The sequence below is a fragment of the Grampus griseus genome (genome assembly GCF_964374135.1).
Source record: "Grampus griseus genome assembly, chromosome: 11".
NCBI classification, from domain to species: Eukaryota; Metazoa; Chordata; class Mammalia; order Artiodactyla; family Delphinidae; genus Grampus; species Grampus griseus.
Window position 1 is genome coordinate 27,676,848 of NC_139005.1, and position 19,593 is coordinate 27,696,440.

The 19,593-nt window shown below is 32.6% G+C and overlaps 1 protein-coding gene across 1 annotated transcript in view; it reads right to left on the reverse strand.

The window, feature by feature from the left end:
• Positions 1 to 19,593, reverse strand: part of CPNE8 (copine 8) — a 211,403-nt gene that overhangs the window by 130,601 nt on the left and 61,209 nt on the right. Inside the window, exons 4-5 of the mRNA XM_082666811.1 lie at positions 16,888 to 16,992; positions 15,513 to 15,554 (exon numbers count right to left, since the gene is read on the reverse strand). Coding sequence (XP_082522937.1) covers positions 15,513 to 15,554; positions 16,888 to 16,992 — 147 coding nt within the window. The remainder of the gene's footprint in view (positions 1 to 15,512; positions 15,555 to 16,887; positions 16,993 to 19,593) is intronic.

A 19,593-nucleotide genomic window follows, 5' to 3' on the forward strand; every position in this document is an offset into this window, starting at 1 on the left:
CATACAGTTGTTTGCAGTAAATGCCATATATGTCAAACCCACAGATAACATCATACTCAACAGTGAAAAGCTGAAAGCATTTTCTCTAAGATCAGAAACAAGAGAAGGATACCCACTCTCACCACTTTTATTCAATATAGTTTTGGAAGTCCTGGCCACAGCAATCAGATAAGAAAAGGTAAAAAAAGAATCCAAATTGCAAAGTAAGAAGTAAATGTGACACTGTTTGCAGATAATATGAATACATAGAAATACACATAGATAATACAATACATAGAAAATACTAAATACACCACCAGAAAACTGTTAAGAGCTCAGCAATGAATCTGGTAAAGTTGAAGGATACAAAATTAATATACAGAAATTTGTTGCATTTCTATACACTAACAATGAACTATCAGAAAGAGAAATTGAGGAACCATCTCATTTCCCATGGCATCAAAAAAGAATAAAATACCTAGGAATAGATTTACCTAAGGAGGCAAGAGACCTGTACTTGGAAAACTATCAGGCACTGATGAAATTAACTGAAGATGACACCAACAGATAGAAAGATTTATCACATTCATGAACTGGAAGAATTAATATTGTTTAAATGACAATACTGCCCATAGCAATCTACAGATTCAATGCAACCCCTATCAAAATACCCGTGGTACTTTTACAGAAGTAGAACAAATAATTTTAAAATTTGTGTGGAGACACAAAAGACCCTGAATAACCAAAACAATATTGTGAAAGAAGAATAGAGCTGGAGGAATCATACTCCCTGACTTCAGACTATACTATGAAGCTACAGTAATCAAAGTAGTATGGTATTTTCACCAAAAAAGACACATAGATCAATAGAACAGAATAGAGAGCCCAGAAGTAAACCCACACACTTATGATCAATTAATCTACAACAAAGGATGCAAGAATATACAATGGAGAAAAGACTGTATCTTCAATAAGTGATGCTGGTAAAACTGGAAAGTTACATGTCAAACAATGAGACTAGAACATTTCCTCACTCCATATACAAAATAAACCCCAAATGAAATAAAGACCTAAATGTAAGACCAGAAACCATAAATATTCTAGAAGAAAACATGGGCAGAATACTCTTTGACAAAAATCATAGCAATTATTTTTTTGGATTTGTCTCCTAAAGCAAAGGAAATAAAAGCAAAAATAAACAAATAGGACCTAGTTAGATTTTAAAAACTTCTGCACAGCAAAGAAAATCATTGACAAAATGAAAAGACAACCTACAAAATGGGAGAAAATATTTGCTAATAGTATGACTGATTAGGGCTTAATATCCAAAATATATAAACAGCTCATACAACTCAATATCAAAAAACCCCAAACAATCCAATTAAAACACGGACAAAAGAACTGAATAGACCTATTTTCCAAAGAAGACAGACAGATGGCCAACAGGCACATGAAAAATGCTCAACATTGCTATTCTTCAGAGAAATACAAATTAAAACCACAGTGAGATACCACCTCTCACCTGTCAGAATTGGGTATCATCAAAGAAGAACACAAATAACAAATGTTGGCAAGGATGTGGAGAAAAAGGAACCCTCTTACACTGTTGGTGAGAATGTAAATTGGTGCAGCCATGGTGGAAAACAGTATGGAGTTTTCTCAAAAAACTAAAAATAGAACTACTATATGATCCAACAATTCCACTCCTGGGTATATATCCTAAGGAAAAACAAAATCACTAATTTGAAAAGATACATGTGCCCCAATGTTCATAGCAGCATTATTTACAATTGTCAAGATATAGAAGCAACCTAAGTGTTCATCAACAGATGAATGGATAAAGAAAATGCAGTTCTGTCTATAATGGAATACTACCCAGCCATAAAAAGCAGTAAAAATTTGCCATTTGCAAAACCATGGATGAAGTTGGAGTATATTATGCTAAGTGAAATAAGTCAGACAGAGAAAGACAAATACTGTATGATATCACATACATGCGGAATCCTAAAAATCAAAATAAGTAGGGAATTCAACAAAAAGGAAACAGACTCACAGACATAGAGAACTAATTAGTGGTAGGGGGGCAGTATAGGGGTAGGAGATTATGAGGTACAAACAATCATGTATAAAATAAGTAAGCTAAAAGGATATATTGTGCAATACCTGTAGTACAGCCAATATTTTATAATAACTATAAATGAAGTATAACCTTTAAAAATTGTGAATCACTATGTTGTACTACTGTAACTTATATTGTACATCAACTATATCTCAGAAAAAAAGATGTAAGCTGATACCACCCCCCAATAAAAAGATATAGAGTAGATTAAGGAATTAAATAACAAGACCTATACATATGCTGCCTGCAAGAGACTCACTTCAGATCTAAAGACACACATAGACTGAAAGTTGAGGGGACAGAAAATGGTACTCCATGCGAATGGAAACAAAAAGATAGCTAGGGTGCCAATCAGACAAAAGAGACTTTAAAGCAAAATAATAACAAGAGACAAAGAAGAACACTACATGATTATAGGGATTGATCCAACAAGAAGATATAACAATTGTAAATATATATGCACCCCATCTAGGAGCACATAATAAAGCACATATTAACAAAAATAATGGGAAAAATTGACAGTAACACAATAATAGTAGGAGACTTTATGTGCCATTTACATCAATGGACAGATTATCCAGGGAGAAAATCAAAGAGAAAACACCAGCCATAGGACACATTAGAGCAGATGAATTAATAGATACATATAGAATGTTCCATCCAAAAGCAGTAGAATGCATACTCTTTTCAAATGTTCATGGAACATTCTTTAGGATAGATCACATGGTATGCTGTAAAACAAGTCTCAAAAAATTGAAGACAATAGCAATCATATCAAGCATCTTTTCCAGCCACAAAACTATGAGATTAGAAATAAACTGTGAAAGAGAGAAAGAAAAAAAGAAAGAAAGAAGGAGGGACAGAGGGAGGGATGGAGGGATGGAGGGAGGGAGAGGGGGGAAAGGAAGGGAGGGAGGGGGGAGGGGGAAGGAAGGGAGGCAGAGAGGAAGGGAGGCAGATGGAAAAAATGCAAACACCTGGCATCTAAAAAACGTGTTAGAAACTGTGTGGACCATTCAGCAGTGGTCTCAACTGGAGGCATGTGTGAACAAATCTCACAAATAATGCTAAAGAAGGCCAGACACAAAACCACTATGTGATTTTGTTTATATAAAATTCAAAACCAGGCAATACTAAACTATGGTAATAGATGTCAGAAAAGTGATTACTTTGCAGGAGGGTGAATAGTGAATGGGAAAGGGAAGAGAATGGCTTCTGCAGTGCTGGTAAACCTGTTTCTTGATGCAGGGGTTTGTTATAGAGTATATTCAATTTGTGAAAATCAATTGTGCTGTATATGTAAGGTCTGTACACTTTGACTTACAAAGTTTATTTTTAAAATGTGACCCTTTAGTTCCATCTCTTACGTTTAGAAAGCCCTTCCAAACTGAGAGATTATTTCATAGTCGTCTATTTTCTTTTCTTTATGTTGTTTTCTTTCTACTTATGTGGAAATTATTTCAGTCAATGATATGAATTTTAATTTTTAAGTTTGAATCTTATATATAAATTATTTCAAGTCATATGAAAGTATCTGTTATATTTCAATTTATCATTCTTATTCTCATTCAAAAGTAGAAACTTGGTTGTTCTTAAATAAACAGCTACCTCTTTAGTGGGTGCCAACCTGAGTTAATGTATAATGTTGGGTTTGGGAGATAGATATTAATATTAAATATTGTCTACAGACCAAATTAAAAGTAACATTTGCAGATAACTTGAGTTTTTTCCTATGCCAAGAAGTTAATCCTAATTCAGCAATGGTGACACTAGAGATATAAAATGATTTATTTTGGAAAGGTGGACTTATAACCCACATCTTTTCTAACCCACATTTATAAAACCTCAGCTCCATTCCTTTGCCTTAATTCCTGAGCCTACTAGAATGTTTTGTCCCATTCTCAACAGTTCTTCCCTGTAAATTCCCTTTCTTCTGTTTCCATAAATATATAAATTCCATGACTCTATAAATTCTCTTTCTTCCATTTCTATGATTCAGGCTTTCTTTAGTTCTGATTTCTTTTCTCTTTTCCTAAGCTACATTGTATAAAATATTTTCTACTGCTCTGTTGCTCTCTTTACTATTCTTTCAGTATCAGTTTACTTTTAAAAAGCTTATCCCCATTACATTATTGCACAAATTATGATACTGTTGTAAAAAAAACCCAATTTCAGCCTAGTAACAAATATTTATAATTTTTTCCATAAATACCCATATTTGTTCCATATTTTAACCTAGTGAAAACTGCAAATAATTACAGAATTAACTTTAGAAAATTCATTCTAATGACAATAATGGCATCCATTCATTGCTTATTGCTTACAGATGCAGGAGTTGGCAATTAAAGTGGTGGATGAGAGCAAGGGAGGTATCAATATGATTATGACCTTTCAAGTGTGCAAGCCTGGGATTATTATAATGTCTAGAGATGATATTCAAGGGGTGTAAATCAATAGAGTCAAAGTAAATATAAAAATACAAAAACATTTGTCTACTCACCTATTAATAATTAGCCATTGTTCAGAGTCTCTTGTGTACCTTCCTAATAACCCCAGCTTCTGAGAAACTTCCCCTAGGCTCTCAAGGCCACCCCACAATCCAGAAATTAAAAGGTTGACCTTGGAAAAGAAAAGAACTTCCAGGACCCTACTCCCATTGCTCTCATCTATCTTGACAGGTGACAAACCTTTGAAATCTTACCCCTGGTAATCTTACAATGGAATAAAACTCATGAGAGGAATGGCAGATTTAAGGGTAAAATTGATGATTAATTCAAAATTGAACATAAGCAAATATTAGGGCTCAGTCTCCTATTTGTAAAATAAAGAGTTAACTCTAAAGGTCCCTTCAGCTCTAAGGACTCTAATATTACCTTATTACAAAAATTAGAAATTAACTTATTTTCCAAACTTGATTGATGACACTGTAATGGAAGCAAATGAATAGTAAGGTGATCAAAAATAAAAATTTACACTATAAATGTATTTTTTTAATTTGAATTTGATAATTCTACATGAAGTTGGTAAAACTCATCAGAATTTGAACATGGAATAAAGCATAAAGTTAATTAAGCTGTATGACAAGAAGATCATAGATATGTGAATATAAAATCTAAGATGTCTATAAATTAAAAAAAGAATAAGCAAATGACAGCTGAATTAATTACTAAATGCCCGAAGTTTCACTAGAGGCATAAAAGCTCTAATAGTATTCAAGATAATTTAACAATTTCAAGTAAAGGGTGGAAATGAGGAGATAACAAACACTGATGGAGAACTGAGAGTCCATTAGATAGACAACATGGTTATTTTAAATACTATTTTCTATAACAATGAAATAATACAGCAAGAATCTACTATTGGGTTGGCCAAAAAGATAGTTTGGGTTTTTCTGTAACATCAAATGAAATTTTTGGCCATCCCAATACATTAAAGTCATTATAATCTGTACTGTGAGGAATAATAAGACAAAACACAGTCCTTAACCTCAAGGAGTTTACAATTTAATATGAGAGATAAAGCAGAAAGAAATAATTTCAATATAAGACATACTATGTTAGATATGCTAATAAATATTCCTAAATGGCAAGTGCAACACACAAGAGAGAAGGATTAAATGAATTTAGACATATAAAGAAATCTTTCAGACAATTCACAGCATTTAAATTAAGCCGGAATAGAAAACCAACAGGCAAAAATAAACACAGAAGAAGTTTTCCATGTGTTGAGGCTATCTAAGCAAATATATGGTGATAGAAGAGAGCAGGGCAAACTCTGAAACTGCATAATTGATAGTGGCTTAGAATAGCACTTCCCAAAATCTATCCTGCATATATCTTTTAGTTAAGCACCAGTTTGAAATGTTTATATAATTTTCTTCAAAATCTTATTGAAAATAAGAAAAATCTTTTTTCCTTGAAATACAGATCTGAGAGAACCCAAAATCATTCAAAGTGAGCAAAAGAATATAAAAATATTAAGAAAAATTAAAATATTGTTGTATAAAGATTGGAGTTTTTCATTAAGTCACATCACGTGGTAAGCTGTCTGGCACATAGTACATGTTCAATAACAATTTCTTCCAAAATTAATTAACAGAATTTCTATTGGATGATAAATAAATAAAAACATACGGAAGTAAAAAATTGATTGCCACTTCAGTTTTCAAATATATACTAATTAAATCATTCTTTCATGAGAGCAAGAGTAATAGATTGAAGGGGAAAAGAGGACAACACAAGCTAAATGTGAGAAAAATCGTTACTTAAACTTTTAGTAGGTGGAAGAAAAAATAGTATGTAAATAAAATGTAGATTATGAAATTCTGTTTATTAGCATTTTTTTAAAGTTTCAAAGAAGTAATAGGTAATGGAATAAGAAAAGATGCTGACTCTTATCTATTGAATGCATGTTTAGGACATTGAAGGTTAATTGCAAGTAAATAGAGGGCTATTGTTAGAGAAAGATTAATTAGAATAAGAGGAAATTAAAATAATCAGAAAAATATAAAGGTTTATATAAAAGCCTCCTTGTAAATGAGTTATAATGTCTCAGACAATGTTAAGTTCTTGAGCGAAGCACTGAACCAGGAATCAGTTATTTTATATCATGATGACATATAATCATGTAAATAAAACACCAAATGCATTTATCAAATATTATTTTCAAAGGTGACATACTAGAAAATGATAACATTTGTACAGCATTTCACAGATACATTTATTTACTTATAATGAGTATCACTATTTTAAATGGCTACATTTGAAAAATTCAGAGTGATAATGAAATTTTTACTCTATGTTCAGAGGACACCACAAGCCAGGATATTATGACTGGCAGTTCACTAGCTCAGCCACTTCATCAAATCATCATTTTCTGGGAGACAGAAATTTACTCAGTGGCCCTTTTACAATCAGTCCCACATTAGAACCACTTAGTTTTAATGCAGAGCTGTTCCATTAATGCTCCTTGAATTTTAAATTAAGCTACTAAGCCAGCTGAAGAATTTGAAGCTTTTCAAGGATACTACCACTGATTGTTTTTGTAACCCAGACTAGTCAGTTTCTTAGCACTTCAGCTTTTCAATTGTTAAAATGAGATTTAAATATTCTTCCTTCACATCACTTGATGAAATGGTAGGAACTATGGGAATGATTTTAGAAAAGTGGTGTAACTTGTTGAAATTAAGTACATAAGTACATTTAAACCAATTATTCATACCAAGGTGAAGCGATGTCTCTGCACGCTCAAATCACTGTTAATGTGTTAAAATTTTAAAAAAGTACATATGACTATATTTCTTTTATTTTAAAGTAGCTCAAGATACCCATTTTAATGTCAGCTGGTTGCTTCTCAACAGCATTACCACATTTTTGTATATCTCATAGATGCACAAGATGTTTGCTACAGAATTAATTTCAAGTTGATGAATTGAGTCAGACATACCATCAGATTTCTAACCTAAGATCACACCAATTCCTGAAGTTCCTAATCTGTAAATACCATTATCACCTCAATTATCTCATGTACCCTAGCAAGTAAAACACAATATAAGCGTGTAACACTGTCAACCATTTTTCACTTGAAGTTTTGACTGAAATACTCTCTAGATTGAAACATCAGATTACTCTATTGGTTTCCTATGGTTAAATTTATAGACTAAATAATATAGATGACTGACCAACTTTTCTCCACTTTGTAAGGGGACAACTCTAAACTTGTATTGAATGCAGACAAATAAAACTGATCTAAAAATAAAACAATTGATATAAAGTTATTTATATGCATAATAAACAGAAACCTCAATTAAATACAGCCAGGAGATCAGCAGAGGAAGCTCTCTCACACTGCAACAATAGCAGAGTCCAAAGGAGAAGAAAGACTCATCTTCCTTCCTGGCAAGGACTCAGACAATGAAAAGCCACATAGTCTTTCTTTCTTTTTTTTTTTTTTAACATCTTTATTGGAGTACAATTGCTTTACAATGGTGTGTTAGTTTCTACTTTATAACAAAGTGAATCAGCTATACATATACATATACATATACATATATCCCCATGTCTCTTCCCTCTTGCGTCTTCCTCCCACCCTCCCTATCCCACCCCTCTAGGTGGTCACAAAGCACCAAGCTGACCTCCCTGTGCTATGTGGCTGCTTCCCACTAGCTATCAGTTTTACATTTGGTAGTGTATATATGTCCATGCCAGTCTCTTACTTTGTCCCAGCTCACCCTTCCCCCTCCCCATGTCCTCAAGTCCATTCTCTAGTAGGTCTACATCTTTATTCCCATCCTGACCCTAGGTTCTGTAAATTGATACAGCCACTATGGAGAACAGTATGGAGATTCCTTAAAAAACTAAAAATAGAGCTACCATATGACCCAGCAATCCCACTACTGGGCATATACCCTGAGGAGATCATAATTCAAAAACAGTCATGTACCACAATGTTCATTGCAGGTCTATTTACAATAGCCAGGACATGGAAGCAACCTAAGTGTCCATCGACAGATGAATGGATAAAGAAGATGTAGCACATATATACAATGGAATATTACTCAGCCATAAAAAGAAACGAAATTGAGTTATTTGTAGTGAGGTGGATGGACCTAGAGTCTGTCATATGAGTGAAGTAAATCAGAAAGAGAAAAAAAATACAGATTCTTTCTTTACTGTAGCTCTCCCAACTTCTTTTTTTCTTTATAAAAGCAGCCCCTTCCCTTGCCCTGCAGGGACTTGCATGTGGCTTGCCCTGGTTACAGACTCTGAATTGAGATTCTCCACTGATCCTAAATAAAGCCATCTTTGCTGGAGAAATATCTGGCAGTTTATTTGTTTCAGGTCAACAATTTCATTAAACTTTACACAGTGCTGTCCAATATGATAACTGCCAACCATATGTTGCTACAGGGCACTTGAAATATAGCCAGTCTCAGTTGAGATGTGCTGTAAGCATGAAATACATACCAGATTTCAAAGACTTAGTATAAAAAAATTTTAATTTTTCTCCTTAATAATTTTATATTGATTCCATAATAAAATAACATTTTCCATGTATAAGATTAAATTTTTAAAATTATTTTTACATCAATTTCACTGGCTTAGTTTTACTTGTTAATGTTGCCACTAGAAAATTTGAAATACACATATGACTCACATTATATTTCTACTGAACAAAGCTAGTCTAGCTGTCAAAAAGAAAAAAATAAAGGATGGAAGCCACCAAGCAGATACTGTTTTCTAAAAAGAAGAATCAAAAGCACTCGGATATACATTTATAGAATTTAAATAATGATACACATATAGGATTTATGACAAATATTAAAGATGGCAGGAAGACAAAGAACAGAAAGCAGTCTCTGCTGATAATTACATTGTATCATAAAACACGAGTATCATATCATGTTCACTCTGATTTAAGAAAAGAACAACTACATTGAAAAATTATGCCAAATATATAAAAATGAATGCAAAAATGTAATAGCAATATGTTAATATACCACATGTAACCACCAGGTGGAATATCAACTTGTATCACAATCTACACAGTGACTATTTTATTGTATTATAAAACTTATATCTGCATTATTTTATAACTTTTAAGCATCATTTTTATCGGAGACTAAATTGCCTTTCAAATTTCATATATTATTTAGTTGAAAGGATTATCAAATTCATTTAATGATGATTTTGATTTTGCTTTTTATAAGTCATTCACCAAATGATAATTTTGCTTACATTAAAAAAAAACCTAAAAAAAAAACCTGCTTTAATGTACATGGATTATACAGAATTCCACATTAAAATATTTTATATTCAAATATAGAGATATATTTCACATTAAAGAAAGCATTTTTACCCCAACATTAAAAAGTTATTAGGCCACTTATATAATTAAAATGCATTCCTCTCATTATTCTACTAATTGTAAAATTCATTTTGAAGAAATATTTAAAGTTCCCCTAAAAATCTTTTCCCTCCCAACTTCACCCTTTTATTGTCAGACAGTCTTGAACTCCTCAGGCTTCCTTTGAATGTGCTGCTCATGATGGCATATCTACCACCTGCCAATCTTTCTCCCAAATAATTGATAATCCAATGACAACACAAACTTACAAAACCATGTATCCAAATATTTTCTTTGCTGCTAAATTCATGTCTCCAAGCATCATTTTTAATTGAAAAAAGTTCCTAAAGCTAATGAATCAAATGCTTTACTTCTTTGAACTACATTTCATAAATGATGTCTTTCTCTAACTCTACTTTTCAATCTATCCCTACTCTCTTTGACTTACCTTTGCTCTCACTCTAATTCACATAATATGAGACAGCTCTTTTATACATTTCACTAGCCTGTTTGATGTCTCTTAGGATTCTTTCAAAACGTACACTCATTCATCTCTACCAAATTACCAAACTTCTTGTTACATAAGACTTTTACCTAAGAATGATTCATCCATTTTTTACATCACATTGAAAGCAAGGTACAGGAATACCTTGGAGGTATTGTTAGTTTGGTGCCAGACCACCACAGTAAAGTAAATATCACAATAAATTGAGTCACATGAATTTTTTGGTTTTGCAGTGCATATAAAAGTTATGTTCATTCTCCAAATAGATCACATGCTGGCCACAAAACAAGTCTCTATAAATTTAAGAAGATTGCAATCATATCAAGCATCTTCTGTGACCACAACAGTATGAGACTAGAAATAAACACAGAAAACACTGCAAAACCACAAAATGTTAAGGCTAAACAATATGCTACTAAACAATCAATGGGTCACTGAAAAAACCAAAGAGGACATTAAAAAAGACCTGAAGACAAATAAAAATGGAAACACAGTGATACAAAAGTTACGGGATGCAGCAAAAGCAGTTCTAAGAGGGAAGTTTACAGTGATACAAGCCTACCTCAGGAAACAAGAAACTCTCAAATAAAGAATCAAACCTTACACATAAAGGAACTAAAAAAAGAAGAACAAATAAAACCCAAAGATAGTAGAAGGAGAGAAATAATAAGTATCAGAGCAGAAATATATGAAACAGAGAGTAAAAACAGAAAAGACCAATGAATCAGAAGCTAGTTCTCTGAAATAATAAACATATTGATAAACATTTAGCCATGCTCATCAATAAAAAAAGAGCCCAAATAAATAAAATCAGAAACAAAGGGACAAGTTACAACTGATACCACAGAAATACAAAAGATCATAAGAGAATACTAAAAATTATACACCAATAAAATGAACAACCTAACATAAAATAAACAACTAAGAAGAAATAGATAAACTCCTAGAAATGTAAACTCTCCCAAGACAAAATCAAGAGGACATTTTTAAAAAGACCAATTCCAGTAATTACATCAAATTAGTAATCAAAAAACTCTCAACAAACAAAAGTTCAGGACCAGATGGATTCACAGGTCAATTCTACCATCATTTAAATCACTTAGGCATTTAACCATCATTTAATCATTTAACATTTAACACAATCATTTCACACCTATCCTTCTCAAACCTATTCCAAAAAGTTGAAGGGGAAGGTATGCCAGAATCACTATGATACCAAAACCAGACAAGATGCCACAAAAAAGAAAATTACAGGCAAATATCACTGATGAGCAGACATGCAAAAATCCTCAACAAAATATTAGCAGACGGAATTCAAAATACATTTAAAGGATCATAGACCATGATCACGTAGTATTTAACCCAAGGATGCAAGAATGGTTCAATATCTGCAAATCAATAAATGTAGTACACCACATTAACAAACCAAAGGTTAAAAAGCATGTGATCATCTCAATAGATGCAGAAAAATCTACTGTCAAATTCAACATCCATTTATGATAAAAACTCTTAACAAAGTGGATATATAGGAAACATACCTCAACGTAATAAAGACTATACATGACAAGCCCACAGTCAACATCATACTCAATGCAGAAAGCCTCAAAGCATTTACTCTAAAAGCAGGAACAAGAAGAAGATGCCCACTCCTGCCACTTTCATTCAACAAAGTATTAAAGGTCCCAACCACAGAAATCAGATGAGAAAAAAAATTAAAAGGAATCCAAACTGGAAAGGAAGAAGTAAAGTGTCACTCTTTGCAGATGACATGATACTCTATATATATATATATATATATATATATATATATATATATATATATATATATATATATATATATGAAATTCTAAAAATGCTATCAGAAAACTATTAGAACTAACAAATACATTCAGTAAGTATCAGGATACAAAATTAATATACAGAAATATGTTGCATTCCTATACACTAAAAGCAAACTATCAGAAAGAGAAATTAAGAAAACAATCCAAGTTACAACTGCATCAAAAAAATAAAATACCTAGGAATAAATTTAACCAAGGAGGTAAAATATTTATACTCAGAATACTATAATACATTGTTGAAAGAAATTGAAGATGAAGCAAAACAAATGGAATGACATACTATGCTCACAGATTGGAAGGATTTATATTGTTAAAGTGACCATACTATCCAAGACAATCTACAGATTCAAAATCATCCCTATCAAAATACCAATGTCATTTTTCACAGAACTAGGATCAATAACTCCCAAATTTGTATGGAAATCTCTGATAGACAAAACAATCTTGAGAGAGAAGAAGAAAGCTTCAGGTATCACTCTACCTGATTTTAAAGTCTACTACAAAGCTACTGTAATCAAAATATTATGGTACTAGAACAAAAACAGAACCATACATCAGTGGAACAGAATAGAGAACCCAGAAATAAATCCACATTTACATGGTCAATTAATCTACAACAAAGGAGGGAAGAATATAAAATGGACAAAAGACAGATTGTTCAATAAATAATGTTGGGAAAATTGGACAGCTATATTCATAGGAATTGACCTGGGCTACTTATTCACACCATACACAAAAATAAACTCAAAATGGATTAAGACTTAAGTGTAAGAACTGAAACTATAAAATGCCTAAAAGAAAAAGTAGGCAGTATACTCTCTTACATTCATCTTAGCAATATTTTTTTGGATCTGTCTCTGCAGGCAAAGGAAACAAAAGAAAAGGTGAACAAACGGGACTATATCAAACCAAAAATCTTTTGTACATCAGAAGAAAATATCAAGAAATAAAAACACAGCTAAAAACACAGAATGAAAGAAGATATTAGCAAACAATATATCTGAAAAGGGGTTAATATCAAAAATGTGGAAGGAACTCATACAACTCAACAACAATAAAAACAAACAAACAGAATAAGAAATGGGAGAGGACCTAAATAGACACTTTTCCAAAGAAGACATACAGATGGCACATACACCAGGCACATGAAAAGATGCTCAACATCACTAACCATCAGGCAAATTTCAAATCAAAACCTCAATGAGATATCACTTTACACATGTTCAGAATGACTATCAAAAAAGACAACAAATAACAAGTGTTGGTGAGAATATGGAGCAAAGGGAATCCTCATGTATTGTTGGTGGGATTGTAAACTGGTGAAGCTACTATGGAACACAGTAAGACAAATTCTCAGAAAATTAAAGAACCGCCATATGATCCAGCAATTTCACTTCTGGGTATTTTCCCAAAGAAAACAAAAATACTAATTTGAAAAGATATACGCACACCAATGTTCATTGAAGCATTATTCACAATAGCCAATATATGGAAGCAACCCGAGTTTCATTTGATAGATGAGGAAGATGATACACACACACACACACACACACACAATGGAATATTACTTAGAAATTTAAAAAAATTGAAATCTTACCATTTGCGACATGGATGAATCTAGAGGGTATTATAATAAGTGAAGTAAGTCAGACAGAAAAAGACAAATACCTCATGATTTCACTTATATGTATAATGTAAAACAAACAAACAAACAAACAAAACTAACAAATAAAATGAAAACAGACTCATAGATACAGAGAACTACTGGGTGGGTGCCAGAACGTAGGCAGGTAGTGGGTATGTGAAATAGGTGTAGGCGGTTAAGAGGTACAAACCTGCAATTATATAATAACTAAGTCATGGCATACTACACAACATAAGCAATATGTTCAATAATGTAATAACTTTCTATGATGATAGATGGTTATAATACTTATCCTGGTGATAATTTCATAATCTATGCAAATGTTAAAATACTTTGTAGTACACCTGAAACTAACAATATTGTATGCCACCTCTATTTCATTTAAAAATGTTATGTTCACACTGTACTGTTGTCTATTAAGTTTGCAATAGCATTATGTCTAAAAGAAACAATGTGCATACCTTAATTAGAAAATACTTAATCACTAAAAATGCTAATCATCATCTGAGCCTTTGGCGAGTCACAATCTTTCTGCTGGTGGAGGGCCTTGCCTTGATGAATTTTTCTACCCATGTAAGCAGAAGAAATAAGGGGAGGTGCTTCCTCAGGACAGGCCACTTTTTCAATCAAATTTGTTCCTGTATTAACAGTAGTGCTTGGGTATCTAGACATTTTCATCTTTTGGGGCTTGGCTGCTGGGTTATATAAAACACAGAGAGAATGGCCTTGCTTAGATCTTGAGCTTTAACCTAATGCTTCAGCTCCGTTTACCAGTGAGCTCTAGGCTGGAATGGAGAACACTAGCCAAGTAAAATTAAGTGACTTTGATTTCCCACTTGTCATTCTCCTTTGGTATCTGTATATTCAGTCCCTTCAGGAACCACCTAAAGAAACAGTTATCTAGAGCAAGGTGAGATTTGAGCATGTCTGGGTTCCTTGGTTTAACATCATTTAAAAACACCTCAATATAAGTCCTACTTAAAACAGTAGAAACAGTGGAAAAATACTTAAAAAAGAAAGAGAAAAAGTAGTGTGTTCCACTCTTTTGCTCATTAAGATGCTGGGGTATGCAGAGGGAGACCATGATTTTGGAGCTCTGCTTAACTATTTTTATTGGCAATCACCAGACATAATTCCAGAGTTTTGTTTTGCTGTTTGTTTGTGAGGTGTGTGTCCTTTTTTTCTTTTTGGAGGGGGAGCTCAGGTGTGTTCCTATGGATGATAGGTGTAGAAAGGTTATAGGAATCTTCAGAGAGATTATGAGATACAGAAATTTGAGAATCACTACTCTAGATATAAAACTAGAATCTATAAATTGTGCATAATGAGAACTCATCAAGTCCAAGTTGAAAATCTTTACTATATTACTAGAAAGAAGGACGACCTCTATTTTATTTCACAAGTTTGATACAATCATTCTTAAAATCTCATGTGAACACCTCAGTAATGCTTAGAAAAACAAGACAAAAAATATTCAATATAAAATTAAAATTTGAAAATGTGGTCATTTCAGCATATTTGCTTCTTAAAGCATTATAAGTTTTAAGAGCAAAAACAAAAGAAAAGACAATGCCTTACCTTCCATCTCGATCCCAGTCATACACCTCTACTTTGACTGTTCTGTCCATGGGGAAAACATACACACAGAGTAAAGTTACTTAGTAAGATCAAATTAACGTATGATTGAATGTTAAAAAGTAAGTTATAGATTTTCTTAGATAAAATATGCTTTCAGGTTTTACAAAATAGTTTAAAGTTGATTTTGCTAATTTTAATACTATTCTTCAATTTATATCTTAATAGGTTTCTAAAATCATACAGATTTTTAATTCTTTAAACAGAGTAAGAAAGTATATGGGAAAAGCATTTATAGTTTGACATAGCTTCTCAATAGAGAGGTATAGAGCTACTCCTCCACTCTTCAAAACCATTATCTTAGAGAAGTATTTCTCAAACTCAGCATGGATCAGAATCACATGGAGGGCTTGTCAAAACGTGAATTGTTGGACCTCATGCCCAGTGTTCCCAGTTCAGTAGGCCTGGGTTGGGCCCAAGACTTTAATTTCTACAAGTTTCATCAGTTGCTGCTGATGCTGCTAAATAGGAACCATATTACAAGAATCACTTTCTTAGAATGAGTACAATTAAATAGAGTTATGATACTATTAAATAAAGTGACAGTCAAATAGCATAATAAATTTTAAAGTAAATTTAATGACATATACCAATATACCAATCAATAGTTCTTTCTATGATATTTGTTAATATAATAAATCTTCATTTTTCTAATATACGAGTAATAAGATAAAAAAATATCTTTTGGGGTGAATAGGGGGTTTTGTATTATAATCTTACAATCAACTTTCATAAGAAAAAGAAAATAACTTTGATACTAAAAATCTTCAGGTATATTGTGGGAAGATCTTCAGGGCCACCTCACCCACCTATTTGTAAAACACCAGAATTTCCTTGTTCTACATGTCTAGAACCTTTATAATTCAGCAACCATGGGAGCAGTGATATCAAATAGGATTCTCAGGAGTAAATCAGGGTTTATAACATATGTAGTCATAAACTTATGTATCTTGTATATTTACTTATTCCTCTCTAGAAAGATAATACCAAATGAAAATCTTGAGGAAATGAAAATTCTGGGATGACTTTTGAATATGTTAAACAAATATTCAATATATTTTTATCACTTTGCACATTTTTTTCTTGAAAATTAGTTAAATCAAATTTTAATTTCTCATATTATCCCTCCTCCCCAAATCATTGTGGATTAAAAAAAAAGTTATTTAAAAAAATTCTGAATAAATCAACTATGCTTTTGTAAATATACATTTACATTGGTAAAGGAGCCAACTTAATTTTTAAAATTCAACTTAGATTATTGGATACAAAAACTATAGTGAATATTCAAAACTCTCAGAAAAGTTGTCATTTATTTTACCTGTCATAATCGCCATTACATAAAGCTCTGACTGAGATCTTGAATGCTTGCCAAATAGGATTCAGAGTGTTTTTGACAACTTCTGTTTTATGACAAATTGTAAAACTGTAAAAAAAAGTTTTCAGTTATTTTCATGATTCAGTTATAATATATTGTTTTAGTAGTCATTCTTCTGTTTCTTTTTGTGCAGAATACATGTTACCAGTCCCTCTTTTGCTGCTATATCAGTCAATAAAAAGAGATTTGCAGTTTTAAAACTTCAAAGGTTAGCTCATCATAACATAAAACAATGAGATTTCACAATGAGTTTACTAAAAATGATCTGCAAGTTCAATAAATCCTAAAGCTGCATTGTAAATACTCTCTATAAAAATTGTGGTGACAAATTGATACAGTGAAAAGTATCCATGGGTCACTAAGAATATGAAGGTCATCAGTAACCCTGAGAAGGGCAGTTTTGCTGGAGTGCTGGAGACAAAAATCTGGTTGGAATGGGTTTAAGAAAGAGAAGAGAAAATGAGGTAGAGTGTATAAACAACACTTTTGAGCAGTTTAGCTGTAAAGAGAAAAAGAGAAATTGGGGATAGCTTAAAGGGGAAAGATTAGTCAAGTGAAAGGTTTGTTTTTTGTTACTTTTTAATTTTTTTCAAGATGAAAGAAATAACAGCAAGGTTGTATGCTAAAGGAAAAAGTACATTACAGAGAAAACAATCTGTGATGCATGAAAGAAAGGGGATAAAACATAGAGCAATGTCCTGAATAAGATGCAAGTGGATGGGATAGAGGAAATCAATGGAGGGGTTGGCCTTGGGAGCACAGATAGTCACTTTGCAGAGCATTCAGGAAGGTCGAGCACAGGGGTAGATGCTGTGATGGGATCTTGAGGAAGTTCTCCAATTGCTTCCATTTTCTTATTAAATAGAAAGCAAGATAACCAGCAGAGAAGGAAGAGGGCAAAAGTGTTAAAGTGTCTGGGAGGGAGGGAAAACTGATGGATTAAGGAAAGGGAGTAAGATTTCTGGGGAGGGCTAAGGGCCTATTTAAGATTAGCATAATAAATTTATAGTAAGACCACTCAGTATGTGGTTCTTTCTTTCTTTAAACTGTTGACTCTATATACCTAAAGAATCCCTAGACGGAAGAAAGATAGCAATTCAACAATATAAAATAAGGGGTAGAATACATGGAGCCTTAAACTAGGTATTCTGATTCAAATTCCAGTATTGTTTCCACCAAATCATTCAATCTCCAGACATCAATCAGGTCCTGGAAATGTTTTTGCCTAAATGCAAATTTATGCAGCAGTTACTGAGCTATAAAATGTTTTAAATAATCTTGGTTAGAACAATACCTAAACACAATCTTCAATAAAATCTTAGTCGTCAATTGTTCTAAATTCAAGGGATCCCTCTAATAGTCATTAGCATGAGAGTTATTATATAACTACCATAGTGAACATACTGTAACTAAACCTCATAAGAAAATAATCTCACTTTGAAAGGGCCTTGAGTCAATTTTCTGCTTCACGGGCAAGAAAGCATCTCTCTGCATTAAGAGATAAAATAGAAACATAATATAAATGGATAATGTATGCAATTTAATATTTATGGCATTAGTGCCATACTCTTCCTGGTAGTATCCTCACCTATCTAAAGAAAATCATGTTACTAAATTGACAGAGCTCAAGAGAATATGTGTGTATATAATGTGGTCAAATGCTCTCAAAGTTGAGTCACCCAGAGAAATGTAGGAATCACTGGGGGCAAAAGACATTAAAAGAAAGAAAGAGGATAGAAAAGACTCTAAAAGGTTAATCAACAGCCAACATCATCCTCAATGGTGAAAAACTGAAACCATTTTCACTAAGATCAGGAATAAGACAAAGTAGCCCACTCTCACCACTATTATCCAACATAGTTTTGGAAGTTTTAGCCACAGCAATCAGAGAAGAAAAAGAAATAAAAGGAATCCAAATCAGAAAAGAAGAAGTAAAGCTGTAACTGCTTGCAGATGACATGATACTATACATAGAGAATCCCAATGATGCTACCAGAAAACTACTCGAGTTAATCAATGAATTTGTTAAAGTAGCAGGATACAAAATTAATGCACAGAAATCTCTGGCATTCCTAAACACTAATGATGAAAAATCTGAAAATGAAATTAAGAAAACACTCTCATTTACCATTGCAACAAGAAGAATAAAATATCTAGGAATAAACCTACCTAAGGAAACAAAAGACCTGTATGCAGAAAATTATAAAACACTGATGAAAGAAATTAAAGATGATACAAATAGATGGAGAGATATAGCATGTTCTTGGATTGGAAGAATCCACATTGTGAAAATGACTCTACTACCCAAAGCAATCTACAGTTTCAATGCAATCTCTATCAAACTACCACTGGCATTTTTCACAGAACTAGAACAAAAAATTTCACAATTTGTATGGAAACACAAAAGACCCCAAATAGCCAAAGCAATCTTGAGAACGAAAAACGGAGCTGGAGGAATCAGGCTCCCTGACTTCAGACTATACTACAAAGCTACAGTAATCAAGACAGTATGGTACTGGCACAAAAACAGAAAGATAGATCAATGGAACAGGATAGGAAGCCCAGAGATAAACCCACGAACATATGGTCAACTTATCTTTGATAAAGGAGGCAAGAATATACAGTGGAGAAAAGACAGCCTCTTCAATA